This window comes from Botrytis byssoidea (genome assembly GCF_014898295.1).
Source record: "Botrytis byssoidea strain MUCL 94 chromosome Unknown BBYS_017, whole genome shotgun sequence".
In the NCBI taxonomy this organism is placed as follows: Eukaryota; Fungi; Ascomycota; class Leotiomycetes; order Helotiales; family Sclerotiniaceae; genus Botrytis; species Botrytis byssoidea.
This window is the reverse complement of record NW_024065858.1, coordinates 1,008,818-1,036,207: the sequence shown is the minus strand read 5'-3', so window position 1 is coordinate 1,036,207 and position 27,390 is coordinate 1,008,818. Positions and strand designations below refer to the sequence as shown.

At 42.3% G+C, this 27,390-nt stretch overlaps 8 protein-coding genes across 8 annotated transcripts; 3 read left to right on the top strand and 5 right to left on the bottom strand.

The window, feature by feature from the left end:
• Positions 1-4,576: 4,576 nt before the first annotated feature.
• On the top strand, positions 4,577-6,178 carry EAE97_008366 (uncharacterized protein; the record flags this gene model as incomplete). The annotated part of the gene is made up of 5 exons (XM_038878880.1): positions 4,577-4,924; positions 5,004-5,342; positions 5,394-5,810; positions 5,899-5,982; positions 6,047-6,178. 5 exons carry the CDS (start codon positions 4,577-4,579, stop codon positions 6,176-6,178), a joined length of 1,320 nt encoding a protein of 439 aa, XP_038730560.1.
• Positions 6,179-7,038: 860 nt separating this feature from the next.
• Positions 7,039-7,754, bottom strand: EAE97_008365 (uncharacterized protein; the record flags this gene model as incomplete). Its single annotated transcript, XM_038878879.1, has 2 exons — positions 7,039-7,550; positions 7,604-7,754. The coding sequence occupies 2 exons, from the start codon at positions 7,752-7,754 to the stop codon at positions 7,039-7,041; spliced, it is 663 nt and encodes a 220-aa protein (XP_038730559.1).
• Positions 7,755-8,489: 735 nt separating this feature from the next.
• EAE97_008364 (uncharacterized protein) lies at positions 8,490-9,864 on the bottom strand (the record flags this gene model as incomplete). Its single annotated transcript, XM_038878878.1, has 3 exons — positions 8,490-9,548; positions 9,678-9,788; positions 9,841-9,864. 3 exons carry the CDS (start codon positions 9,862-9,864, stop codon positions 8,490-8,492), a joined length of 1,194 nt encoding a protein of 397 aa, XP_038730558.1.
• Positions 9,865-10,113: 249 nt separating this feature from the next.
• Positions 10,114-10,777, top strand: EAE97_008363 (uncharacterized protein; the record flags this gene model as incomplete). Its single annotated transcript, XM_038878877.1, is given in 2 exon segments — positions 10,114-10,496; positions 10,510-10,777. The coding sequence occupies 2 exon segments, from the start codon at positions 10,114-10,116 to the stop codon at positions 10,775-10,777; spliced, it is 651 nt and encodes a 216-aa protein (XP_038730557.1).
• Positions 10,778-13,954: 3,177 nt separating this feature from the next.
• On the bottom strand, positions 13,955-15,199 carry EAE97_008362 (uncharacterized protein; the record flags this gene model as incomplete). Its single annotated transcript, XM_038878876.1, has 4 exons — positions 13,955-14,172; positions 14,222-14,392; positions 14,452-14,813; positions 14,862-15,199. 4 exons carry the CDS (start codon positions 15,197-15,199, stop codon positions 13,955-13,957), a joined length of 1,089 nt encoding a protein of 362 aa, XP_038730556.1.
• A 2,171-nt stretch (positions 15,200-17,370) lies between these two features.
• Positions 17,371-22,718, bottom strand: EAE97_008361 (uncharacterized protein; the record flags this gene model as incomplete). The annotated part of the gene is made up of 2 exons (XM_038878875.1): positions 17,371-17,479; positions 17,563-22,718. The coding sequence occupies 2 exons, from the start codon at positions 22,716-22,718 to the stop codon at positions 17,371-17,373; spliced, it is 5,265 nt and encodes a 1,754-aa protein (XP_038730555.1).
• A 635-nt stretch (positions 22,719-23,353) lies between these two features.
• Positions 23,354-24,646, bottom strand: EAE97_008360 (uncharacterized protein). Its single transcript, XM_038878874.1, has 2 exons — positions 24,352-24,646; positions 23,354-24,285 (listed from the first exon to the last, which is right to left on the bottom strand). The coding sequence occupies exons 1-2, from the start codon at positions 24,430-24,432 to the stop codon at positions 23,491-23,493; spliced, it is 876 nt and encodes a 291-aa protein (XP_038730554.1). The 5' UTR covers positions 24,433-24,646; the 3' UTR covers positions 23,354-23,490.
• Positions 24,647-25,281: 635 nt separating this feature from the next.
• Positions 25,282-26,655, top strand: EAE97_008359 (uncharacterized protein; the record flags this gene model as incomplete). The annotated part of the gene is made up of 1 exon (XM_038878873.1): positions 25,282-26,655. The coding sequence occupies one exon, from the start codon at positions 25,282-25,284 to the stop codon at positions 26,653-26,655; it is 1,374 nt and encodes a 457-aa protein (XP_038730553.1).
• Between the last annotated feature and the right edge of the window lie 735 nt (positions 26,656-27,390).

The window sequence follows — 27,390 nt, the reverse complement described above, 5'->3', positions numbered from 1 at the left end:
ACGAAGTGCGACGTAAGTAATATAGTTGAGGGTGCTCGTGATGAGTGGAAAGGGAAGTGGTGCTGGTTATGTGGAGAGGTAAGGCCGGGTGTTATGAAAAATTGTGCCGCGATTATTTCTGACCAGGTTTCAATCGAGAAGTTTGTGGGTGGAATGTATCACTTTGGTAGGGTGTCTATAAGTTATTCAGTTCTTATACTCGTTCAGCCAGAGATTATACCATACTTCACTTACAGGCACGTCTTATAAGTTAGTAAGATACATGATGATTGGTGGCCCATATATTGGTGGTGTGTTGCAGACTTTCCAGCCGCACTATTTTTAGTATCCATATCTTCTTCATTATGCGAGCCCCTTTATCCAGATTTATTAGTCTAGTGCCCCACTTTGTGATACAGTTTGACCTTTTAATCTAGCATATCAGGATCTTTTAACCCTATCTCCACATTTTCCTACCATCTGTATTCGTAGGACCAAGAAGTATGCAAACCCCATACTAAATTGATCTATCACAAGACGATAGACCACAAGAGAACTAGCTTGTCTTTGGTAAAGCTGCTGTTTCCTCCATCTATTCCCTCATACTCCTAGCACCATCGCTTGACTTTCCTCTTCAATCTCATCCATCTAAATTTTCTCCATCTGTGTGTTTTTTTTTGTGTCCCAAGATATGCATGGCCTCCTGCGTTGTCTCTTGTAATCCTTCCGTGTTGATTCCCCATGTCTTCCCCCGCGTTTATTTCTTATAGATTTCCTTTTGATCATATATTTTGAACATTCCCTTCCTATTGCATTTCTTTGAGACTCACTATTTCTGCATTTGCTCTGCAGTCTCTCCACCAGCATTACCTCTATCTGCGCTCGCTCTGAATACAATCCTGCGCTCCTCTGCCCTCCCACTAGGTTCTATCTGTATCCCTTCTACTTCTCATACATACCCTCCCTATGTTCCCCTCTATATCCCCTTCTGCGCTCCTTTCTACGTTCCTCTTTGCATTTCGTTGTATATTTCTTTCTCCGAGTCTAGCTTGCGTGCTTCTTATGTTCTTTTTTACCCATCCTATATTCTTTCTGCGCCCCCTCCACATTTCTATGTGCATTCTCCTATACGTTTCCTTCTCAGAATCCCTTCTAAATTCCTTCTATACCGCCATTCATATTTCCATTTGCATTCCCCTATGCGTTTCGTTCGTTGGATTCTTTCTGTGTCCCCTCCTCTGTGTCCCCTTTGTACTGCTTTCATATCCCATACTGTTGTGCCATCATTGACTCTCTTCTCTTCGATCCATAATCTGTTAATTTTGGAGCTGCGTCTCCTTGGTATATCTGTCATCGTATAGCACTCGCATGCAATGGCCTATTCTTGAATAATAAAATAGACAGATGAAGTGTGAACTTATACTTATCCTAATATGAAAGTTCTTGACGGTTTACTCGTGCAAAGGCTCGACCAGACTGAACTCTTCAATTAGTTTTTACTTGGTGGACTTCTTATCGTGTAGCTCTCGCATGCACTACCTGCGTATGGAAGTCAGTAAATGGAAGATGGGAGGAGTACTGACACTTGTAACCTTCTAAATTTTGTTGTACAAAGACTCGACCCTACGAAGCTGTATAATAATTATGGTCTTGGTGTGCCTATTAACGAAATTCTGCTGAATTTAACTGATGTCGAACTGCTCCTGGATGTACTTATAGTCGAACAATTACTTAGTAAACTTATTGTCGTAAAGCTCTGCATACGACTAGGCCCAAGAATGTCAGTGTGGTGTTAAGTTATGGGGAGGACTGTTACTCATCGCGTTTTTGGAAGCCTTCGTGTAGAGGCTCTATATTATTCATCGAAGAGATAGCTATTGTGTCAAAGTTACCAAGGCTACAATTTGCCAGGTACGAAGAGGAATTCTTGCATCACAGGAGGTTGTAGATCGTAACCCTGAGTGTTTTCCAGTGAGGGGTTTTAACGAAAATAGGCCAACTGTGTGTATAAGCAGGTTTATTACTGTAGGTTGTCGATTTTTACTTGATCGTCGCTGAAGCTTTTGAGATGAGAGTTACCGAAGAGAGCAGAAATTGTTGTACTGGGAGTGAACGAATCCTGATTGCTGCTGGATGTTCCGGGATTTTATTGGAGGGATTGTTATTATGAATAAGGGCTGTAATATTTGGACTGATAAGACCCTGATTACCTTTAAAGAATTTAAGATAATGGGAGAAGATGTTGTAACTGGATAAAGGGTTGTTATGCCAGAGGGTAGACAAGACCGTTCTGTCTGAAGTGGCCGAACGCCGATTGCCGCAGGAAATTAAGAGTTCGCAAATAAACGAGATACAGACTGAAACAAAAACTGGTTTATCTGGAATGACGAGGGCTATGATTGGATGTTATCTAACCGTAGGCTATAAATTTCATTCTCATTCCCATCTCGTGTAAAGGGGTGAGAGTGAAAGGGCGGCATGGAAAGGCATGGTGTTTTGTAACTAGTGATAAAGAAGTCGAGGCTTGCAGGAAGCTTGTATGATTAGCTTTCTGGAGAATGGGGGGAGCAGATTTAGAAGTTCCATTATTCGGGTTCGTTGTAGGATGAAACTTGGAGTGTCGCAAGTAGTGGGAATCGGGACCTCAAAGAGCACACTTGAAAGAATCAGATATTTCGATGGACTTATAGACTCGAGAACAATACCCTGTAGGGAAACTCCCGAAGTACAATCTAGGAGGTGAAAGTCGAAATGTTTCGTTGATGTTGGAGGTGCTACGAGTCTTGGCATCGAGTGGTGGTTTGAAAAATTGGGAGCGTTTGCCGAAAGATCAATATTAAAGTGATAAATAATATGGCGAGAGACAGAGAGATGATTTTGCAAGAGTGGAGAGTATTACGTGTGTTAGGGAAGTTGTGATGATCGGACTATGTTGAAGATCGCAGAATCGCCGCAAATCAAGAATCCTCGCAAATTGAGAAGCACCACGGGTTTAGGAGCGTCGTAGATTTATTCGGACTAGAGTCTCAGACGGCTAAGCGTTCAAAGGGTTGTAGATATAGAAGTGGTGTAGATCTGGAAGTTCCGCAGGTGCAGGAGCGTTGTAGGTTTATGAGTGTTCGAATTTAGGAATCTCGCACACACGAAGAACAGCAGATTCAAAGCACCACGAATATAGAAACAATATATTGGAAGAGCCGCGGGTTTGAAAACGCTGTAGACTCGAAGGGCAGCAAATCCAAAGGATCTTAGATGCAAGAGCGATGCAGATTCACGAGTATCGCGCAGTCTGAAGCGTCGCGGATGTGGAAACGTCGGGAATTCACAAAATCGAGGATATAATGGAGCTGCAGGTTCAAGGGAAGGTGGATCCAAAAGATTTGCTGACTCAGGAATATCGCAGATTCAGGGAGCCCCAAAATAAGATGTGTTGCTGATTTGTAAGGCTGCAGGTACAGATATGCTGTACATTCGAACAGCCAGGAATTTAAAAGGTCGTGAACATAGGAGCGCCACTTATTCGAGTGCGTTGCATACTCAAAGAGTTGCGGATGAGAAAGCGACGCAGGTTTGGTAGCGTTGTAGAATCCGTGCAAAGGGCCGCGGAAGAGGAAGATGATTTTCAGAGACTTTTTCAACAATTCTTCTGATGGCCTGAGTACTGGTAGAAAAGATCTGCTGATATTTTGTACTCTTGACGTATCATCAGCTACGATTGCCAACCTCCTCTTATCCTCATCGAGTTGAGATTCCATTTTTTCGACATTTTGTGTGACCGCATCTTAGTCTTCAAACAAAGTGGTTGTTGCCTGATGGGAAAGCTCTACCTTTTTGAAAAGCGCTGGGTATGAATTATGACTAGTTGTCGGATCTTTAAACTTGACATCTATAATCTCCATATCTGCGATGTTCTTCTTTGCAACAGATCTTATAACCCCAAGAGGTACATGAGTGGGTGGTGAAGAAGAAGAAGAGATCGGTGGAGGATATATTTGGATTTTATGAACTGACTCTATTTAAGTGAAATTGAATGCACAGATTAATTTTGTCTGTACCGGTGATATATTGACGATTCTTGTTATGTGAGAGAGCATTTTATGTGGATGCATATGCTTCCTTCACTTGTCCCACGAGCCATCATCAGTCTAGAAAATTTGATGTACATTGTGACACAAATATATCAGCTCGAATAGTGCTTCCTACTCAATGATCAGTGAGCATCCTGTAAAGGTGATCTATACATTGATGGATTTATTTGAGCTCAAGGCGCAGCTCTTCTCTCAAAACGGTGAGAATATAGTTGCGAAAAGTATCATTTGCACTCAACATTCTTACCATGGACGATATCAGTCTGAAGAGATTCTTGCCTTTTTTCTGGGAAAAAAAAAACCTCAAAGAACGTCTTGAACTTGCAATTCGTCACTTTAGTCGATGGTACTTGGAATCTTTCAAATTTCCAAGCTCACCTTTGTGGTTTGTTGAATAAACTAAGCGAGATAATCTTAAACAAAAAAATATATCCTCAAAATTGTTGACTTCTGAGTTTCATTACCTGCATCCACCTCCATTAACCAACCCTCAATCCAACTGCCAAACCATGATTCCAAGCAAAAGAAGGTATCTTCTTCAAGAAGATGGCGGTAATGATAATTACGATGGTAGTGGTAATGGTAGGCAGATCGAATTCGATGCCAATAATGGTATGCTTCGTAATAAGCGCTCCCGTACCAATATTTCGGGCTCCGGTAACGATTATCAATCTTCCAACGAGGATAGGTATTCGCGGAATCGCGCAATTCTTGCCGCGACGCACTGGCGTACCATTGGTGCAAGTGCGATGTTTGGTAGCGGGGACCTAGGTGGTCATAAGGTTCTCCCAAGAATACATCGAATTTCGGACTACAATATGTGGGTTTCCGTCCACGGATGGAAGTTTCAAGCTGGGGTAAGCAAGTTCTCATCATTTCAATGCCATAAATTCTATACCTTGTACAAGAATGATGACTAACTTCATGAATCTGTAGTATTGGATCCCATTCTTCGGCATCGCTCTTCACCATCCGCTAGCGTATCGGTTTACTTTTGGTACTACGATGCGACCACAATACATTGTCGGGTTACAAATGGCAAATTCGGTATTCGACTCGAGGTATCACTTCTCAATATCAATGAGAGATGTTGATAGAGGTAGCCAGAGCACGGGTGTAGTCTTTGTGCACTTGTCGGTAAAGAATGAACTCCTTCGAGACTGTCGAGAAGGGTACATTCTTGCCGACTTGGCATCAATGATGGAATTTCTGGAGTATTACCAGTCGTATCTGACCAGCTGGACCAACCGCAAGGTGCACCCGGATAGCATAGACGTCAAGTTTAGGGCATAGCTAGTAAAGCATCCTGAGCTGCCCCACCCGCAGAACCACGTCATTCCGGTACCCAACCACTCCCGTGGCAGCCCTGGTAATACGAATGCTGATGGTAGATCCTTTCGCTCTTCTCCTGGATCCGCACCTCCTACCGGATCCAGGTACTCAGCTGGTATGACAACTTCCGCCGCATACAAGCCGGTTACTGGTAGAATGGATCCCCCCAAATCCCAGCGTCCTTGGGTAGATCAGACCATCGTTTCTGGATCGGTAGCCCCAATCCTTTCTTCTGGGTATTCGGTCTCTCTACCGGCAATCACGGTAGCATCTGCGAGCTTTAATGATGCAAAAATCTCCCTTGGTACCGGGCCGATCGCAGCCTCGGTCACTCCAGGTACAACAGCTCTTTCTTCGTGGGGTAATGTGGAACCTCTGCGCGAGGAAACCACCAAGGCTTTCAAAATTGCGGTAAGTAAAAGGCTTTTGTGCCAGCATTCTACTTGATACTGATATTTCACGGACTGGTCGTCGCATGCGAGAGCTGTACGATAATAAGTACACCGGTGAAGAATTGATTGCGGAAGTTAGTAAGGACAGTGGTATTTTTGCAGCGGACTCACCTGCTGCATTGCCTTTGACAGTAAGCACTCCTTTCATTCATTATTTTGTTACCAAACCGCAACGACTAATCTTTTCCAACACAGATCCGCCGGTATTTACGAGAAAGACATGATGGTAAAGGTAGTAATGAGGAGATCTTGGCAGCTCTGGCTGAAGATTTTCTAGTGTTTCCCAAGGAGTTAGGTGTTGAGATGGTCATGTTTCGCGGGTATTGAAGATGGATAAAGTTGCTGGTAATCATGGGAAACTAGATCTAATTTATTAGTGTCGAAACCGGAATCTGCTGCCGGATGGACTTTAGAAATTAGGTAGTGGCTATAATTCAAGGTCATTAAATACTTTTGTATGAAAAAGAAAGAAACCTTTTTGTGAAATCAAGATATCGTCTTGTACTTTGACCTTTGAGAATCCATTTTCTTTTCCAACAGCACAGCACTTATATTCATGTATCTCCTCGAGATAATAAAATCGTGGCAAACATGTGGTTCAGGATTAAGCTTTGACGTACAACGGTGATATCCAAAGACGATACCTCTGCATGCGTAGATTTCCTGTACCGAAGGAAAATCTCTTCATCCTTTTCTTAGCTGTTGTTCAAGGTAATTCCCATTTCGGGTCCATAGCAATCACCTAAGCTTTTGATTCCCCTTCATGATGCTAATGGTGGAATTATAACTAGGTTTTTTTCCACAAGGTGTCAAAAAGATATTGATTGTTCACTTGTTTCTCTACCAGTTGATGTATCATGATATATCGGAAAAAGAATTCTCCAAGGATTTCACAGAACCGGATATGCTCGTAGGTTTTGCAAGTATTGATCTTAATATTAATCTCTTGAGTTCCCTCATATTTTTGGCAATACATAGGTTTTGTCAGATAGTTGTGATTAATAGACAAAAACCTATGCCATAAACAACATGGAATGAAATATTTTGGCAATCCATTATTCAAAGAAACTTAAAAGCCCCAATCACGGCCCCCAATCCTACAAGTAGAGCCATATCTTCGCTTCTCACTCCAGCTGTTCCATTAGTACTTTAGGAAAGACTGTGGTAGTTGGGGTGGATTTTAGAGTCTACGCTGCAGTACTTTTCGAGGCAGTCGCAGTGGAAGTCTGGTTTGAACTTCCACTTGAACCCCCTGTAGTATTTATGGCTTTGTCTCCAAATGAAACGTCGAATGAGTTCCCCATCAATACTGTCAACTTTGCGCTCTTAACCACATTTGCAGCGTTGAAATTTCCTCGAGTTTTTCCAGCCATTTGAAGGGAAGCTAGACTCATGTTCATACCTGTGGTATTGAATAATAATTGTGTATATCTATGAGTAGTTGGCGCAATATTTGGAGGGTTTGGTTGTAGATATGTGGCAAATGCGGATGTGTTCTTTACGTTGATCAGTTCGTAGATCTTTTGACCTCCAATATTCGTCGTGGTATTCGATGACGTGAGATCGGCTTGCATCCAGTGGAGGAATTGTGATGTATCACCCCCAGTTGTTGCGGGTGGAATATCGGGATCTACCATCATCACTGCGTAGGTACCACTCATTTTTGTGGTTGTACCAAGAATAGGAGCACTGGCTGTGTCTGGATCATTATTAGCATGCAGTCGCGATGCAACTTAGGGAAAGAATCTTTACCAGCTCGTAACATTTGGATCCCATTTGTTGCAAGCTTAGAGCCATATGCAACAGTAAGATCATTAGTTGAAGATGGTTCAAACCCAGACGGCGTGAAAGCTGATGCCCCGCCAGCGAGCGCAACAGTGAGTACGGAAATTACACAGAACATTTTGCAGCGAACTATACGCGTCAGGCTGAATTCGAAGCAAATTTGATCAGATGGTTTTATTAACATTTCAAGAGAGTGACTGAGTTCATATAAATGAGGGGGAAAGATAGACTGCAGGTGTTCTTGGCAGTTTGAGAAGCTAAGATTTTGCGGTGATATGACAATGTGATACTTCCAAGATTCGAGATGACGTCTCAATTGTAAAACAACACACCAAGATAGTTCCGAAACACCATACGTAGTAAACCAATATCAAATGGATATCTCAGCGTTTCGTAAAACAGATCAGAATTGTCTGAGACTACCTAGTACTCACCTCAGATAATCCCATAAACAATCAGATTGAGCTTCCGGGCGATCGAGGGGTAATATCTGAAAAATCATGACATGGAATGATTCAAGCACGCGCAGATGCCAAATTTCCCTTGAATTTCCAGAGTAGAAGCTTTCCGTATGGATTTGTACTAAAATCGATAACATAAAGGGGAGAGTGGGCAGCAAATGTTGGACCCAGATGTCATAATAGCACTATGGCTGGGGGCAACTCCTATCGGCTTTAGTGTATCATCCGACGGTTTTAGTCACGTGTCATGTCATTAATAATCATCTCAAGAGCAATGATACTAGGTAGTCAGTGTTCTCACATTGTTGTTGTAAAAAAAAAAAGGGTCAAATATATTGCGAAACAAAAAGATTTGGTTGTTCTAGATTAGGTTACTAAAGTTCTAAGGATCTTCAAGGTACATAGATTGTGATCCTTGGAACTTGAAGACCTCTCTCAGCATTCTTTTCAAGTTGATAGACTTCTTTAAACATTTTGTTGAGGACCTCCAAGCTTTGCTTTCTACCCAGCTCAGTACAGAGCAGATTATCTGCGGTGAATCTGACAGATTTACTCGGGTATATCAATATCTCCCGGATTCGACTAAAGTTTTCATAGGTCATGTAAAATAAAGATTGTCTTCCACGCCAGTAGTTGTTAGATAAAACGATGTCCCTGGTACTCAAATGTGCCTCACGAATCACCAGAGTCTGCATGTACCGAAATTGATAAAGCTTATAGCCACAAACTGGCAGATGCCAAAGGATCGAATCATAAAGGACGATAGGGGGCAGTATCGAGAGCTCATCTATTCTCGGATGATAATATATACCAAAACTTGGTCGGAAGTTATTCTCCGGAAGAAAGAGGTTCGTGAGATACCTGTATTTGTACTTTTCTAGAGTTTGGACAGCAGGAGTGGCATGATAGGTTTTTTGGAAGATATAATGTCGTTTGACTTCTGCCCGGCTTTCTCTATTAATCAAAAGCTGAATTGGGTTTGATGTTGTGACATGATTCTTGCTAAAATCGATAACCCCTTCTGTTGTTCTGCGGTACATACCAACCACAATCGTTCTTCTAACGAAAGACATTTGCCATATTTTAACTCTGAGCTCCGCAGGAAGTTTCGAGAACAAGGTAAATCTTTTTAGCGGGAGACTACCTTTTTGATTTCGCATTCGAACATCTCGAAATAGTCTCCTGTTTTTCTCTGACGCTGGTACCGTTCTCGAGATCGCATTGTCCATGGCTTGAAGCCTGAGCCCTATCCGAGGATGCGCACGTAGTGTAATCTTGTTATGGTAATTCTTGAAATAAGTCGACTTCTTTGATATCATGAGATTGTCATTGATGGGATCCAACGGGAAGAAGATTTTATTGTCAATCTTCAGATTCGAAAATAGCTTTATCAACAATTGATATTCTTGGTCCACCATTTGCGCCGCACTACTTTCTACAAATTCCAAAGTCTGTGTTGTGTGAAATTTGAATTTTACCACAAGTCTGGTCTTCGATTTATCCTGCGCAGATATTTTTAGTTTTGAAAATCATGAGACGTAAGGGAATTGAATTTGAGCAAAGCTTGGGAAGCATCTTACCGTGATAGCAGCACCAATTCCAAGCAATGAGCTCATCTCGGAGGATTTTATATCAGGAACGCCATCAGTGGCGGCTGAAATTCTGAAGAGATTCGAAAGATCTGTTTTTTCCTACACAAAACTCAATTAAGGGTAATAATCAACAGAGCAAGGAATGACTTACCATCTTTCGTCCAAGAGAAAGCATCAATTCCTTAATCCGCTGTCGCTGTAAGAGAAAGAAAATGAATCTACGATCTTAAAAGTTATTCTTTTAAATTGTTCTACAACATTAGATATGTCAAAAACAAGGGACCGTATCCAGAGATATTACGGGTTGTGCTTGTAAGTTGGATTTTTAACAGTACCATATTATCATTAGCTTCAAAAATTGGCGAGTAAGGTCTTTTAGTGTTCCGTAGCCTTTTTGAAAGCATCAACGATGATACCTTAAATCATGCTGGATCGTGGTAGTCGCTTTAATTTCAAAGATTCACTGTATGAAGCATTTTCCCAAGCTCAAGCGAGAATTCGAAAACTTTTGATTCGTAATGCGGATACTTTTCCTCAACATCCGAATTATGCCTTTTCTTTCTGGAAATGGGCATTACAATTCTTCTTCCTGGAAGTTCGCATTGCGAATTTTCGTCTTCGAATTTTGTATCGAGGTGCTTCTAGTGTCGGTGTGCAATCCACTTTGATATTTCCAATGGCATATCCAGGAGCCGTCAAGATTTTATCCCAGGACTTCATAAAGGCGATAATCCAAGTCCTTCTCAGGACTACACACCGACAAATGATTCCCAAGTTCTCCCTGCCCAATACCTTTCAACTATATCCGTGTGTTCTGCAGCTATAGCGGTGGCAAACTTTGCGATGGCGGACCTCAAGACCATCATGCTGATGGCAGATTTCCGTCTCAAAGAAGGGGAGAATCTCTCCACCTTCAAAGAGAGCTTTCATATCTCTGCAGAAGTGCTGGGATACCTCGCTATATAGATCTGAAAAGGAAACAGTCAATCCCAGCTACGATCAGCGAAGCCCTTCCACCAGCCAAGGCAGATAAAATAGCCGCCTGGCACGCTGGTCTGAAAGCATGGCAAAATCATGATCGAGGATAGCATTGCAAATCTTCATCAAATACAATATTCATGGAAATGGTAATGGGTTGCACGAGCGTTGCAGAAGTGTGGAAGAAACTCTGTGCTCATCATAAGGGGTCGGGTTTCTGTACTGAAGCTAACGCTACTGATGCTTGTATCTCTATCGAATATCCAGACTTTAGTACAATGGAGTAGTTCAAGATCACATTCAATAACACTGTTACTTGTTTCAAGAAGTTAAGTTTCCCACTTCACAAAAAATGGTACGCTTCGCGCTATATCAGTGATTTACACTCATACTAACCACAATAGACTCAAGGTCAGCGCTCGAAATCGACCAACGAATCCACACCTGTAACCCTCGATTTTCTCCCAGCCGACATTTTTAACGAGAGCAAAAATAAAGCCAAGACATCACACACTACATGCTCTGAACTTACGGCACATATAAAGGCCAAGGAGAAGGATAGAATTGGCGTAAGGGGTGTAATGACTGGACATTGCATGCAGAGATGGTTTGCTTGGAAGTTTATTCGAAGCTTAAGGTGACGTTCTTCAATAGAAAGGCGGCTACAGCTACCGATAGATCCAATCAAAGCAATAGCGACAGCGACAAGTTGGTTTGTATCAGGGAGCGTTCCAATAGAAAGATGGCATTTTTGATATCTGCGATGAATGTCGGTGTTAGCCTGCCAAATTGAGAGTGGAAAACTGATACAGGTGCATCCAACAACTAATTTTCTGATACAGCCTATTTCGACCCAGGTTCCCTCGTTGTATCCAGCGATATGCCAGTCATAATTATAGAAGAAAGAAATAAGGATGATCGCAGGGGATTATGGGAAGAACAATTCATTGAGTGCCGCACAAAAGGGGAATGAGAGGACGAACGGCAGAAACAGTTATTCTAGCGCCGCGAAAAGGATAGATTTGAAATGCGGAGCAGCCAATGCGGAGGTGTCAATACCTTGACCGCAACACAAAAGGAAAATAAGGTAGATATATTGAGGAGCCGATGCGTTGAGTGTAACACACAAAGATATTCAAGAGCAGAAAAGGACTGCATACCAAGCAGTAAAATTAGGGTTCATTTGAGATTCAAAATGATAAGAACCAAGCTCCGCATTCAGGGAGGATATCATGAGCATACTCAGAAAGCAATTCGTGGAGCGCTGTCTATGTAGATTAGATTGGAAATCGAATAGAGGTAACAAGAAGTGGATTTTTTGAATACCGCAGATGAGGGAACTCGAGAACACAAAGAAAGTCTGCAACAAGGAGTACAATTGGGTGAATTTGAAGATACAAAGGTATACAAGCTGAGCAGGATCATGGAGCGTACTTTAGGGTCGAAGTGTGATGTAGTACACATGGAGATTGTGAGAGAGGTAGATCAACGGAGCGATTGATCATCTCGAGTGTATGGGGAAAATCGGAGAGCCGGATCAAGGGGGTATATGTTACAGAGCCTGATTTCTTCGCTAGTAGAACTAAACTTTGTCCTTTGGACGTCGCAACCAAGTTTCTGGAGAGTTTTCATCAATCCATTAGCATTTACAACCATCTCGAGGAAGGGAGTCCTGCTATTCGTTGCCCTACAGTCGATTTCGATTTTGCCAATGCCACATTCTGAACATCTTAGGATCTCATGCAGGCTGCTCATGCCATGTGCATCTGCTACTGCATATGCGGAAAATATCAGAGAGTTAGTTCAACGGGCCAATTAATCAACCATCGCTTACGGAAAACATCAGGGACGTAGGTCAAAGGACTGATTGATTGGCTACTACACATTGAAGAGACCGAGTAAACAAAGAGATCAAAGTGAGTACTGCACATGAAGGCAACAAAAGTACATGTCATGTAACCAATCCGCCGAACGCTGGACATTTAGAAGAGGTGTGAAGAAAGCCTTGGAAATACCGAATAACCACAAGTGCGAAACTAAGTAACAAGAACTTTGTTCGTATTGAAGAACATCACTAATACTCGATGTTAGGTACCTTGGGATTGTTCTCGAAGCCAGTCACCGAAATGAACCAGACAAGCTTACGACACGCCTGCACACAGCGAATAGTTGAAGACTATATATCAGCCGAGTAGAATGATGGTTAAAATCGTCCGAGACAGATTTGTTACAAGTCGAACTTTATAGAGTGCCTGTGTTATATCTTGCTACATGGTGTTCTGCACTGAAAATTTGTCAATGATTCCTTTGTTAATCTATCCTGTTACACAGATACCTTTTCATGACCTTGATACGAAGTTTGAGAAGACGCTCGATCTGCGAAACCTTCGGCGGCAATAAAACAAGAGGGAAGGTGGGGATGGTGGAGAGAATCGAGAAAATTTCAGGTTTGGAATGCCTGGGAACTATCGGAATCGATTCATTATTTTCGTGGACTTTTATGGATTATAAGAATGATTTTTGACTCTTGAAACTACGCATTTTTCGACAGGCAAGTAACAATATGTCTGTATTCTCGGAGACCTAAACTATGTATGGAAAAAATGGCCCACATAAAATGGGAGTAGCTTACATATTCGCTTATGCTCAGGAGGATTTATAATGAGTCGGGGATAAAGCAAGGGTGTGGGAAAATCATGTGTTTCCAGGGGATCGACATATATAAGAGTAAGTAAAATTAGTTTGGGCATCAGATCCGGGGTACTTGGACAAGTTCTATAGCCTAGACACCGCCGTTGGTCGGTAGGTAAAGGTTATTTACGAGATCTAAGATCTGCGAGTACCAAACACGGTAACTGGAAGAGGAAAACTAAAGAATTAGAAGCCGAAAAGAGGCAGATGGGAGATACAAAAGAGGAGGAAAGCCGGATTTGAGTAGGAAGAGAGGGTTAGCGCTGTACGAGCTGAGAAAAATTTGACGATTGGTGACCACCGAGGGAAATTTGGAGAGATAATGTCAGATAGATAACGGTAGCTTAGGCCAGAATGTACAATACTCAATTAGATGTAAAGACCAAAGTAACCCATCCTATTGCTACCATACTATGATTTGACAGATCAGATTTAAAAGAATGGAGTTTAAACAATCCGATTCGAATCTACAATACGAGGCTCAAGGGGTGTCATATAAAGTCAAGATCTACCATATAAATTTAGTTTCAACCGATAAACGTATAATCTATCATTTATTTCTATTCATTACATTATTCATACACAAAATCTTAACTCTAAGCATCGATATGCTTCTCATTAACCAAGACATATCTGTATCTTGCTTTACCATCCTCCATATCAACAATAGCTTGGTTAGCATCCTTCATTGGAACATTGTTGTTCCATGTCTTAACACCCTTCTCAGCGAAGAGTGCCAACATATCCTTGATCTCATGTGGGGGACCAATGAGCGAAGCACCGATGGAAAGCTTCTTGAGGATGAGGGAGAACACTGATTTGTGTTAACAATGATTCTTGAAACCCAAGGAATAATAACTTACTGTTGAATCCAGGAATGGTATCTTCAGGAGCACCGACTTGGATGAATTTACCCTGATATCTGAGAAGGGTAAGGTAGCTTTGAAGTGGGAGTTTTGGTGAGGAAACAGTGCTGACGATAAGGTCGAGGGAATTTCCGTATTTTGTAGCCCAGTCTGGTTCTTCATCGGTAGCTATACATTCAAAAGTTAGTGAAATTTTACACTGCAACGAGTAAAGTTAGAATACTTACCAATGAATCTAGTAGCACCCATCTTGAATGCATCTTCCTTCTTGGCCGAGGTTCTTGAAATCGCTGTGATTTCATCACAACCTAAAGCTTTTGCACTCATGATACCGAAATGTCCAAGACCACCAATTCCAACAATTCCAACCTTCTTTCCTGGTCCAGCACCATTTTGAGCAAGTGGTGAGAAAGCTGTGATACCACCACAAAGCATAGGAGCCGCAATATCAGATGGGATTGAATCCGGAATCTTAATTACGAAATCACCACTTCCACGCCAGTAATCAGCATAACCTCCGTAAGATTTACTTCCGTCAGCCCATTTGCTGTTATAAGTACCGGTCATGTGAGCGCAGTATTGTTGTTGACTGAGGTATATTAGTATTATGCGTCAATATGATGAAGAGAAGACCTACCCATCAGCACAAGCTTCACAATCACCCTTTTGGTTCATACAAGAACCACTTTGAGCACCAACACCAACACGATCTCCAAGCTTAATATCCTTAACCTTTGATCCAACTCTAACTGCCTCTCCAACAATTTCGTGGCCGACGCAAACTGGGTAATCAGATGCACCCCATCCGGATCTCAAAGTGTGCATATCAGAACCGCAAATACCACAGTGAGTGATTTGAATATCGACATCTGTCTCTTCGAAAGGCTTAGGTTCAAACTCTTGCCAAACCATCTTGCCATTGGCGGCTTCGGCGTCGAGACCCATCCATCCCTGGAACTTGTAATCGGTAGACATTTTGAGGAGAGTTTTTATTTTTGATATTTTGAAATTAATGGTATATTTTGAGTCTTGAATAAAGAAGAGGATATGACAGACAAAACTTGGACGATGGATTTTATATCTACTCCCTCCATTGTGAAAATGTCATCGTTTGCCCCCATACTCGGAATTACAAATCTGGGTGGAGTCATGATAGGTAGATAGATAAGAAAATATCGGGTCCTGATTCGGAAATGTTGAAGTTTTAGGAATTGCGCTTGAGCCGTCGATAATGGTCAAGGATATGGGATGAAAAGTCTGATGCTGGAAAAAGATGGAATTGGCTGGAACTATGGTGATAATCTAAATTTGTAGTCAAGGCATTCGTTTCGTTATAGTCGGCACTTCAAGGGAAGAATTTAACCGTTCACATTTCTCTTTCTCATCAAACATGAGAGCAAAGGTGCAATGAACTCGCTCTTGTCCATGAATAATGCAGATGATGAATGGTTTTTTACCCACTCCGGTCAAGTATTTTCCTTCAAGTCTAAAGCTGCTCTCCTCTGTTAGACGCGTTGATGTACGTTTACTTACTGAGGTACAAAAATCCGTAGTAAAACAGTTTCAAGAGGTGTCAAAATAGAAAGCCGCTCTACGTATGCTTAACTGCATCGTAAAAGGTTTCAATATTAGCTCCATTGAATACTAGGATCTGGATTTTGGATATTGACCATGTACTTTGTAAAGCCGATGGTTTGGTTTTGTCTTGAATATTTTGTGGAATAGTATCTTCGGCCGATGATGTATCATGCATCATACTCTGTACACCCATCGTGTATGATGTATGATGAATGCATTTAACAAGGAAGATCGGTGGGTCTGAATCTCTATACTCCATATGTATGGCTCGTATGTTTAGACCGTTAAAGCTTTCTTAGCCACTCCACTCGCCCTTGTCAGCACCTTAAGCCCGATGCGCTAAGTTTAGTGTATCCGATCCGACTGACCCCTGAAAAGTTTTTACTTTAGAAAAATCATGTAATTGACAACTCGACAGCAACATACGATGTAGACTGTGCGGTGTAAGGTCTTTAGTTGACCTATATCCCCCGCTATGAGGGTTTCCCATGTTTGCTAGAAAAATATGGAGGATCTCTGGAGTTTACGGGGTTTACATTCCCAAAATCCGGCACTTTCATGGGCCGGATAAGATCATTCGATAAGATCCGGTAATTGATGTCGGTTACCTAGATGCTTTCCCGTCGGCAATTTACTCCACTGTCACATTTCTGAGTTGACTATGCTTTTGTGACCTCGGGAGGGAAAGGCTGATTTACTATCAGGTTTCTATTGACATTGATGAACATCAACAAAATGTAATCCTCCATCGTACACCAAAGCCCTCAGCTCTCATTATGAACAATCTGACTAACTATTGCTACTCATCAAGCTCATGTTAACGCTACACGCATATCGCTTGCAAAGGACATGTCTAACATATTCCAATTCTCCTGGACATTTACCAACTTAATCTCCTTATTGGGATCAGGTAAATAACAAAAAGTCAGGACTTATTACTGTGGCTATCAACGTTAAGATTTAATTCGACTGGTTCAGAGAAGTGACGTCAGGCTGTGAAACTAGTTAAAATTCTGAGAACTGAATGGCAACCTCTGGAACGACCCTTCACTGTCGATGTTGGGTGTTAATGGTCGATTCCTAGGAAAGTGCATGGAACCAAATTCCTTTGATCTGAAATTGTTTTCCAGATTTCAGGATCCGAGGTCTGAGAAATGACTGGACCAATTCCAGAGCAGCCCTGGAGTTCTTATCCAGATATTTCATTTTGATGATATCACAATTCATCTCGCAATGAATCATAACAACAAGTAATGTGCCTGGAGAGTCTCTATCATACTTGAATTATACAAAGACAATGACGAAGAGTTGTATTCAAGGCACACACATCTATCTATGGAGTATTCTACTCAAACGGAAACCCAAAACCCAAAATCTGTCTGCTATGTATCACTCCATCCCTTTCAATGTAATCGCCATAAACTCCATAGCTATGAATTGCACAATGATACACATATATTATGTGCAATAAGAATGAGAATTATGTAGGAAACTTCATCTCAAGTGTATCCGCTCATTTTGTCGACTGTGTTTGAAATTGGTAATTTCAATTGGTGATTCATAGATCCCTACTGTCCACTGGTGCCGGCGTTGTCGCTGGCGGTATTTGGTGGGACCATCGTATATTTATTTGCTCTCGCCATCATCTTAGGGAAGTAATTCGCAATCAGTTGCTCACTTTTTTGATATAAATGTTAGCTTTCGTTCATTCTGCTCCCTCCGAAAAATACATTCAAGGACAAACAAAGGAGGATACTCACGTATAGAAGCTATGATCAGAATTATGAGGTCCAACTAAGTTGTGCGCCAATTCATGAGCAAGTACTATCCACCAATAAGCGCCCGCATCTACTTTTTCCTCTCCCCCTTTTGAATCCAGTTTCTTAAGATGTAATTGTTGAAAAAACCTAAAGTTACAAAAGATACTTCCTTGACTGTTGAAAGCAATAGTATTCCCGTGATCATCGTAGAAAATGTGGATAGCTTTTCTAGGCAAATTGTAAATATCTGCGGCTTCATGAAGTAAAGCTGCGAAGCTATTGAGGGCAGAGACATTTGCAGCGAGGAAATCGGTAAGATTGGGACCGTCGGGATTTTGTCTATCGTTAGATATGAAGATACGAGTGCCATTAGAAGCATCTGCAAAGTAGGAGAGGTTTTGACCGGAAGTGGAATCGCAATATTCAGCTTGTTCCTTAACCTGGTTGGTAGATGGAGGAGAAAAGAGGTCGGAGGAATCATGAGCTCGAGATGATTGGATGGCATTGAGCAGATTTTGTTTGATGGCGCCGTTGGAAGTAACACTTTCTGTTTGGGGTTTCTGACCGGTAGTCTCGGAGTAAGGGGGTGGTGGAGCATCGATGGACAATGGTGTCGGTGATTTTACTGGTTCGTCATTGCTACTCTCAAGACCAAAGCGTCGCGAAAGATTTGAAAATAATCCTCGACTCTTTTCTTTCTTAGCCTGAGGTGGTGATGGAGAATCGGAACCAAATGCACCGGGCATAGCAACATGAGAATTTCGACGATTTTCATCTTGTGCAGAAGCGACAGCCTCCTGTTTTTGATCTTCTCGCCATTGGTCTTCTTGCTCCCGAATTTGTTCTTGTTCCGTTTCGAGTTGTCTCTTTCTTTCTTCTTCGGCAATCCGTGCCTCAGCTGCCTTGGCTCTTAGAATTCTCTCCACATTGTAACCACGAGAACGTAACTGCTGCAAGGATAAAGTGAGAAAAGATTCAAACGTAAGATACGACTGTTGTTGTGGGCGAGCTAATAAGTGCTTGCACATAGCCAAACTAATTTGATATGTATCATATGCATTAGTTACCAGTAGTTGTAATCCTTTGGACCGCTCTTGAATACAGGCAGCAGTCCTCTTTTCTGTGTTTGACAAATTGTGACCTTTCAAGGATCGTCGAACTTGTATGCCACTGACTACTTGTACCGTCAAGTTCTTCTCCAGCCATCGACTATCCCGTTTCACATTCTCGCGTGGTGATTCATGCAAGAACAATTTTGATCTCTCAAGAATATGCTTACGGAGTTTGACGGAATCTCCTTGATATGGAACAGCCTGACCAACACGAAGATCTTCTTGTACAATGTTACTAAGATTGGTAGATCCAAGTGCGAGATAAAACTCTTCCAAAGTATCCTCTAGAGGGGCGCAGACCAAAGTTTCTTTGAAGAGACGGTAGCTGTTATAATCATCAACAACAACAATCTTATTGGGTTGCTCCAAATGCCACTGCTTAAGGGGAGCATCCTCGGTTTCTTCCACATCAAGATCCTGCTGGTCTATAAGACTGGTCGTATTTGATATTTCCTTGGCGGCCGAGATTTCCTTGGACCCGAGAAGAAACTTAGAAACCCTCATCTGCCTGAATAGAGCAGTGTCTCTTCTCAGCATGGGTAGATCAATTGCAAGAGACCTGAGGAGATTCAAGTATTTTTCAGGACTTTGCATGATTCCAAGGAGACGTGCAGGTTCTTGGCAAACCAGAGCAGCGAGTTCTAATTTGGTAGGCTCATTTTTAGACCCGCACTTGAGAAGAAATGTGTTGGCCTCGGTACCAAAATCGACAAAGTCAAAAATATTACTATATTCTGAAGAACTTCCCAAATAACATTGTCGAGGTGTAAGATATTTGATCTTATTAGAAGGTTGTGGCTTTTCATTGTAAAGTCCGCTCGTAAGTTCTCGATTGTCGGGTATGGGAACGATAGGTGAGTCACTCAATTTAGCACAACTATTAAGACCAACCTCACCGAGTCTACTCGAAAAATATCCGAAGAGTGTGATGGCTTCACAGCGAGATTTTGGAGGACTTTTAATTAGTCGATTGACGCATTCTGTAATCGGGGGATCAACGGCAACACCAAATTTGTTAGCATGGATACGAAGATCTTGTCGCAATAATTCGAAACCAAGAACGGAACTCTTCTCATTCGTGAAGCATTCGTAAGGTGCAACTCTTCGTTTCTCGTCGCCTTCGATTGGGAGAATTCCTTTCGTAGTGGTACTGACATCAAAGCTCGCGTAACCATTCATGTGATGGTTTGCGATAAAGTAAACCATAGCTTTATCTCGGAGGATGAAATCAGTCGATGACATCAGATCAATAAGTCCAGGAACGGAAGGAGAAGACTTCAACCCAAGCATGGATAAGAAGCGACCTTCGTTACTGGTGGAACGGTAACTAGACGGAGGCCCTGGCCATTGAAGTGTTGGCAGTCCCAAGTCCCTGAGTGCATCTTTTGGCTCAAAAAGTTCACGGACTTTGTACATTCGAGATGTACCTTGGGAGGATTCCTGACCAGGAGGGCCTGCCTCGGCAGGGCAGATTTGTGATTCTTTTAATCTCTTAAGATCTTCTGATGGAATATCTTCCTTTACAGAGGCCAAATACTTGATCAAATCCATGTGGCGACTGCTCTTGGATACCTCACCTTCTTTGGCTTGTGTGGGAGGTGCAAGGAGTCGACTGAAAATTGTCTCCAGATCTACTGTTTTACGTACTCCAATAGCTGCAAGAAACTTCTCTTTGACACCCGGACAATTTGTTAGAGTGGGCAAATCTTCAAAAAGCTTTACACTTTCGAAAAAAGCCTCGCCGGGTTTTCTCATGCCACACTTGGTTGGAATCACTGTCAAAGTTGACAGTAGTGATGTGACGGTCGCTTTGGAATTGGGACCCATTCCTTCCCACGACTTTGAGATGATGTGAAGAACTTTGGCAGCGAATTGTGGTGCCGTTGTGATGTTTTGTTCCGGACCATTTCTATCTCTCGATTCTATTAAATAACGCAACCACGGCACAACCTCGAGGGGCTCCCATCCCAGGGCCTGGAGTTCGGTCGGTTGACATTCTCGAGTGAACTCAAAAGGGATTGTGGTCGGAGGGACCGGAGCGTCAGGTGGTATTCTATTGACATTCAGGTAACTCGTGACACTGCCAAGCGCAATAATTCCACCCTGGTCTTTATCATCGCCTAGAGTGGCAACAGCAACATCGAATAAAGAGTGGATAGTATGGGCATCGATCTCTCCAAGGATAGCCTTATGGCCTGCCCACTTGACAAATTGAATGAGTTGTTCCTTGGTAAGTGCCTTTGCCTCAAGCTCTTGCTTAACGTCGCCGATTGTGATTTCAGTGATGAGCTCAAAGTCTTTAAGCTTCTTCACAAATTCGGAGTCGACAAGTGCATCTGGAACGACAGGGATCCCCTCAACAAATCCACTCAAATCTTCTGTGGCCAACCGAACCTTCGTCGTTGGAAGAACACTCCTGGTACTATAAACTTCGATCGATGCCTTCTGATATGCTGTCCAAAATGCTTCTTCGATAACTTGGGAAACTTGAGAACTTGGGGTAGAATCTCCAAAGGCAAAAGTTTTCAATATGTGTGCAGCTTCTGGCAGAAACTGCTCAATCTCGCGCTTCGTTACCTTATTTCCGTTTCCGTTTGATTGAGTTGCACGTTTGATCTTGTCGGCGAGATCAGACATTTCATTAGCAAATGCTAATCTTGCCATAATACCGGCAACTCGAAGCATTTCCAGATTCCAAGTTCGAACATATCGAGCATTCAAATCAATAGATTCACGCTCTACGGTCGGAATGACAGATGGCGCAGATAGATGCATACCTGCACCAGTTGTTTGATGAGTCGGGAAACCGATGAAAACCCGACCACCAGGTTTCTTTCCCGGAAGAACAGATGCAAAAACATCAACGTTTTTTGAGACTGGATTATCATGTGCAGATGCTTCAGTCTCATCATAAGAAGATGTTAGAATGGCCAGTTTGGTGGTCTTGGGAGGTGGTTTCTTAGTGGCTCGTTCCAGCTCCGCTGCGAAACTTGGTTGAATATAAGTCTTGATCATTGCAGTAGTCACACGTAGAAATACATTGGTTGTTGTCAGAGCTGTCAGATCTTCAAGTAGCACTTCTTGCATGGCCTTTTCCTCTTGCAAAGCTTTTGCTTTTTGTTGAGCCTGGCTATTATTCGAAGTAAGTCTAGAAAAGAAGGAACGGAGAGAGGGTACATCGTTGGAACTCCCGTAGCTATTATCATAAGAGGGTTTAGATGTGGATGGTTTGGCAGGTTTCCAACCCACAACATTCATAAAGGTAGCATCCATTTGTACGCTTTCTCTCTCAAGCTTTTGAACCTTCATGAGACCTTCTTTAGACCTTGTCGTAACATCCCTCGCGATAGGAACATCATAACTCGGTGCAGATTTCTTCTTCAAAGATATAATCTTAAAATCATCGACATATAATTCGATATTTTGTAAAGCCACGAATGTCAGACTTGTTGCCAGGAATTGGGCAATAGAAAGCAAATTAGGCATTGGCGTCGTGTTGTTCCGGTAGTCGAGGACGAAGCTTGTATTGGGATTCGCTTCACTAGGAGGTAATTGTATCTTCTTGGTAAATAAGGAGTTGCCTTTCCAGTAAAATGCCATAGCCTGATCTCCCGAACTGACAAAAGGGTCTTCGCAATCAGCGAAAACACTATAGAAGCCTACACCGAAAGCTCCAATCTTCGTTTCATCTGGATTCCCCTCAGCTATTCTCTTCAACCTCGACCAATCATTGACTCCGAATGCCTGCCCGTTGTTGGTGGCTAATAATCTCTTCAGCGTATGATTAAGAAGGACATGTTTCAAGATCTCTGATTGATTTGTGGTATTTGGGGTTGGGACTTGAAAAGAAGGTAACGTCTCGAACTTGATCGTAACAGTCGTTGCCTGCGCATCTGCAGCATTCTGGATTAGTTCTCGTAGAGTTGTCCATTCCCCAGAATATCTAGCTAGGACTTTATCTATCAAAGCTCTTGTATTAACCGTAACGGCCTCTTCATCGTCACCATCGTTCAGCGCAGCTGCTCGTAATTTTGTAAAGTCCATGGCGATAATGAGTGTTGTTGATCTCGCAGGGTATCGATTTGCCTCTCCTCGGCAGCTCGATAAAATCGGGGAGATATATCAGACAATGAAACAAATTAGAAGTTTATGTGTTGTGAACCATACTTTAGTATGAATGACAGCTTGCTGAATGTATGATGTCTGCCTACGAGAAGTAGTGCCTATAGTAAGGAGTTATGATGTGAATGGGCGGTTGTTTGCTACCAGCGTAGGAAAGGCTAGAAGGAAGGCTGAGACACACTATCTTACTCTAGCGGGTTCCAGAACAGGTAATATCTAATGAATTTAAGGATTAAATAATAGTACAATAGTTAATGAATGAATAACCGAAAGATGACGCTTGAAATGCAAAATATCAAATTATTTGGGTATTGTTCAAGGAGAAATGGAATAATCCCATATTCTATCAAAAGCGCGGTGGGTTTCATGGCGAGAATGGATAAGCTTACCTGCAGAAACGCATCTAGTTCCACAGGCTAAGGCTACGAAGTAAGGCTGCAGGAGGTGGTAGGCTATGCTTGATGAAAGGCATACCCTGACAATATTGATAGTCTCTACGTAGATTATAAGTCAACGGATAATGTTGAAAATCAAGTAGAGAAATCGTCAAGTATGTGAGCAATTTTGAATCATTACTTTGCATTCTGAATATGTATTTGAGAAGACTGAATACTACAAATGGGTATACTTCTGTTGTACTACCAACGCCATTTCGATGACTCCCTCCCTATGTGGGAGACCAAATATAATGAAATTAACGTCTTTTCTCTGGCATCCTATCTTCTCTGCCTCGTATGTCTGGCGAGCGACTTCTTCGAGGCACGCGCTCTCGTGGATTGTTGTGTCTAGAACCCTCTTCTCTCCTTGATCGATGTTGTCGATCGGGACTTCTGCTCCGATATCTGCGGGGTCGAGCTGCTGGACTACGACTTCTTGCCCTCCTTCGCGGACTAGCATCATGTCGACGCCTATGATGTTCTCGTTCACCACTTCTTGATCTATGTCGATGCTTCCTGTGATTTCGTTCTCTTTCATGATCCCTACTTCGACTTCGATGTCTTCGTCTGTCTTTTTCCTTTGATCGTCCTTCTCTATCCCCTCCGGATTTGTTGACTCTTTCATTATTGCGGTCATTCCTCAATGATCCGCCTCTCTGCTCTGATGGCTCGGGTTTTATCTGCAGCATCTCTTGCCCATCAATATTACCAACATAATCGCCAAATCCGGTACCATTTCCCATTCCTTCAGCATCATCGGTTCCTTCTTCCGATTCTTTAATAACTCTTTTTAATTCTCCAACTCCCACGTTATTTGCGCCTGTGGCTTCACCACGCTGTGCGACCGGCAATCCTAGAGCTCTTGCTATCGCATCTTCCTCAGCCTCTTTAATTTTCCGAATCTCTTCTTTTCTTTCACGTGCCTGTTTCTCTTCTGCAGTCTCATTGCCAGTCGTTTCAGCGTCTCCCTTTGCGTACCAATTCAAGTCTTTTCCCTTTTGCCATCGACCAACTGGGGCCATAAGAGAATGACCAAGGTAATTTTCTCGGTGCTGCGAGAATATTATGTGAGTAAACGGCATCCACTCGATTGCTTAGTTTGTGGCGGGTTTACTTACTTGGGAACTTTGAACCTCATCCCAACTAAAGTTCACACCTCCTCGTGAACCAGATTTTCGTATAGTAGATAAGAGATCCATAATGCAGGTGATTGACTGCGGTGATTGAAATGTTTGGAATGGCTTTGCGATGAACGATAAACGATGATCAGTACTCTAGGCGAGGCGAGGCACGCGAGGCTACAGCTACAGGATCGGTAAGTCGGCGTCGGCGGTAATCTTATCGGCATCTGAGCTAAGCATGGGGCATGGGACAGCCATCTCGCCTTTCGCTAAACCCATGAATAAGGAGAGTCTTTCGAGAGCCTTATTACTCTACGAAGAACTTTATTAGAATCCATGGATCATTGAGTGGAGCACCGAGAACGCCTAGAAGAACGCCAGATTCTCAGCCTTAGGTTACCCTGTCATTATTTAGTCATTACATCCATTTGACTCTTAATCTTTCGAGATTACCCGTATTCACAATCATCAGAGTTCACAGTCATCAGAGAAGAATAAGACTTTCGCAAAACTGGCCTGCAAAAGGATCTATTGTGTGCTGCCCGAACATCTACCTCATCTAACCACCCAGGTACATACTTGTCTTTGGAATCATTGTCCGTTGGCTTCGTGCCGCAGCAACCTAGATAGCCCCGTGAATAAGGTTACCTAGGCCTTTGAATTACTCCATTCATTCATTCATTCATTCATTCATTCAAACAAATTTGCAGCTTTCCAACATGAATCACCCCTCTTTGATTGATCATACTTGATTAAGTTTTGACCTTTGTTATACGATGACCATTGTTGCGCAGGATTTTTGAAACATATATAGTTTCCTCCCACATCATTTTCGGAATGGATTCTTCCACTTCATGCATCCACGACACTTCTGATATTCTGTGCCAGATTAAATTAAAGCTAGAACACTTTTTTCAGAAACACAATATGACTGGTCAAAAAAGTCATAACTCTATTCCGGATGGCCTCAACGAAATAGAGACGGCGGTCTATCAAAAAATCATAGATGCTGTCAGTACCTTGCGAAAACAGAACTTTTATATCCCGCACGTTGTTGTCATCACAGATGTCGGCAAAGATTATGATGATCTCGCGGCTATGATACTTTTGAAGGAACTTCATCGTCTGGGTGCAATAAAACTCGAAGGTTTTATTGCAAACCTGCTACCGGAAGACGCAAGGGCACATCTCGCACGTCAATCTCTTGATCTTCTCGGTCTTGAGGATATACCTGTTGGACAAGGTACCAGAGGCACCGAAAAGAACATTTCCCCAGATTTATATGAATTCCCTGCAAGCGTCATGGGAAAAAAACCTTATCCAAAGCAACCTAGAGGTCTTGAACTTTTACAGCAGCTCAAGAATAACGCCGAGAGAGACAATTATAAGTTAACGTTCTTGCTTATATCTTCTCTACGAGACGTTTCTGAGTTCGAAAGATCATTGCGGCCAAAGGATTCCTCACAGCCACACCCCTTGAAGCATGTGATAGCCAAGGTTGTCCTACAAGGTAACTACAAACTCGATCAATCCACAGATGACAGCAAAGAAACGACAAGTCACAGTACTCTCAAGGCTGACCAAGGAGCTGCCAACAATGACTTTCATTGGCCATCAGCGCAAGATTTCCATTCATTTCTAGATCGAGAAGAAATCTCTTCAGTGGTTTATAGCAAGATCGCAGCCTATGGTACACCATTAAGACCTACAATATTTTCAGAGATGGCCGAAACTGGACAAACTTTGGGAATCGCTTTGAGAGATATAGAAGCACCTCAGAACATACTTTACTACAAAGGAGCATGTAGGATGATCAATGGGAAGCCCGCCCCGATCATGAAAGATCGCGATCAGCAATGGTTCCTACTGAGAAGAACCACTTATTTCGACACGAGAGAACGCGAAATAAACCCCGAGCTGCTTCCAGATCCAGAAAGTGAAGAAATTGTGAAGTATTGCAAAGTCATAGTCTACGATGTGCTAGCTGCTCTAGGTACATGTCCTGAGGCTATCTTGGATGCATTAGACGTTCTTGAAAGTCCCAATTATGATAGACAACCGGATCATAATAAACTACATCGTGTTGTAGGTGTTACTCCGAAAATGAATTCAGACACTGCTACTCAGGAGGAACTTGATGCGGCGGCTCAGTTAAAAGAAGATGAGGAGAACCCATTCAAGTCTCCTGCAAGTACCAATGCGGAGACCATGAAGAATGTGATTGAGGCGCTTTTAAGAGGAGCGTTATTGGATTGTAAAGCTAAAGGTATCGGACAAGCAAAGGTTGAGGATTGGCTCTAAGAGGAGAATAGGCTAGCGAAAATTCCGCACCTGTAGGTGATTTGCAAACAATCTGCTCCACAGGTGCTCTACTAAAGGTCGTATATGCTCTGCAGAATATCTGCAGGATCTACTACTTGCTCTGCAGCATGATGCTCTTTTGGATCCAGTATAAATCCAGCTGAATCTAAGTTCAAATCAATAATAAGCCGTAGATTTACCTGCAAATCATCTGTTTGAATCTTTCAATAATCTGCTCTGCAGGTGCCCTTTGCGCAGTCCAGAGAAGAATAATGACGTTCTATGAGTCCACGCTTGATATTCAAAGCACAGAATGCATGTTGTTCGTAGAACAAAGTTTCATGAGTCTAGTATATGGGCCAGGGACAATATTGGAATTGGAGGTTTGGGGATTGGACGTTGGAGTCTGGGAGTTCAAGATTCGATTTGAACGATTTCTGTGGCGTTCTTTCAATTGCAAGTAAGAATTTTCAGATTTTGGTATTCCAGTACGATGAGTTTAGATCGTTACACTTTATATGTTGATACCAAGTGAAAACACTCATGTGTACAAATTGCTTTGCTGACGAGTACTTTGATTGAATCTGGAAACCTACCACATTTCGATATTCTTTATGGATATCGTCTATCAACACCCGTGAAAGTTACAAACTCTTCTTAGAATCAATCATCCATGTATTGGTATTCAATTGTATCAGAAAAATCATTCTCTATGCCAAGTTTGAATGTCAAAAA

Bases quoted from the DNA above. Each gene is read 5' to 3' on its own strand.
- EAE97_008360 (XM_038878874.1), bottom strand. From the start codon at position 24,432: ATGGATCTCTTATCTACTATACGAAAATCTGGTTCACGAGGAGGTGTG. The intron at 24,286-24,351 runs GTAAGTAAACCC...ATATTCTCGCAG, and splicing joins ATGAGGTTCAAAGTTCCCAA to CACCGAGAAAATTACCTTGG.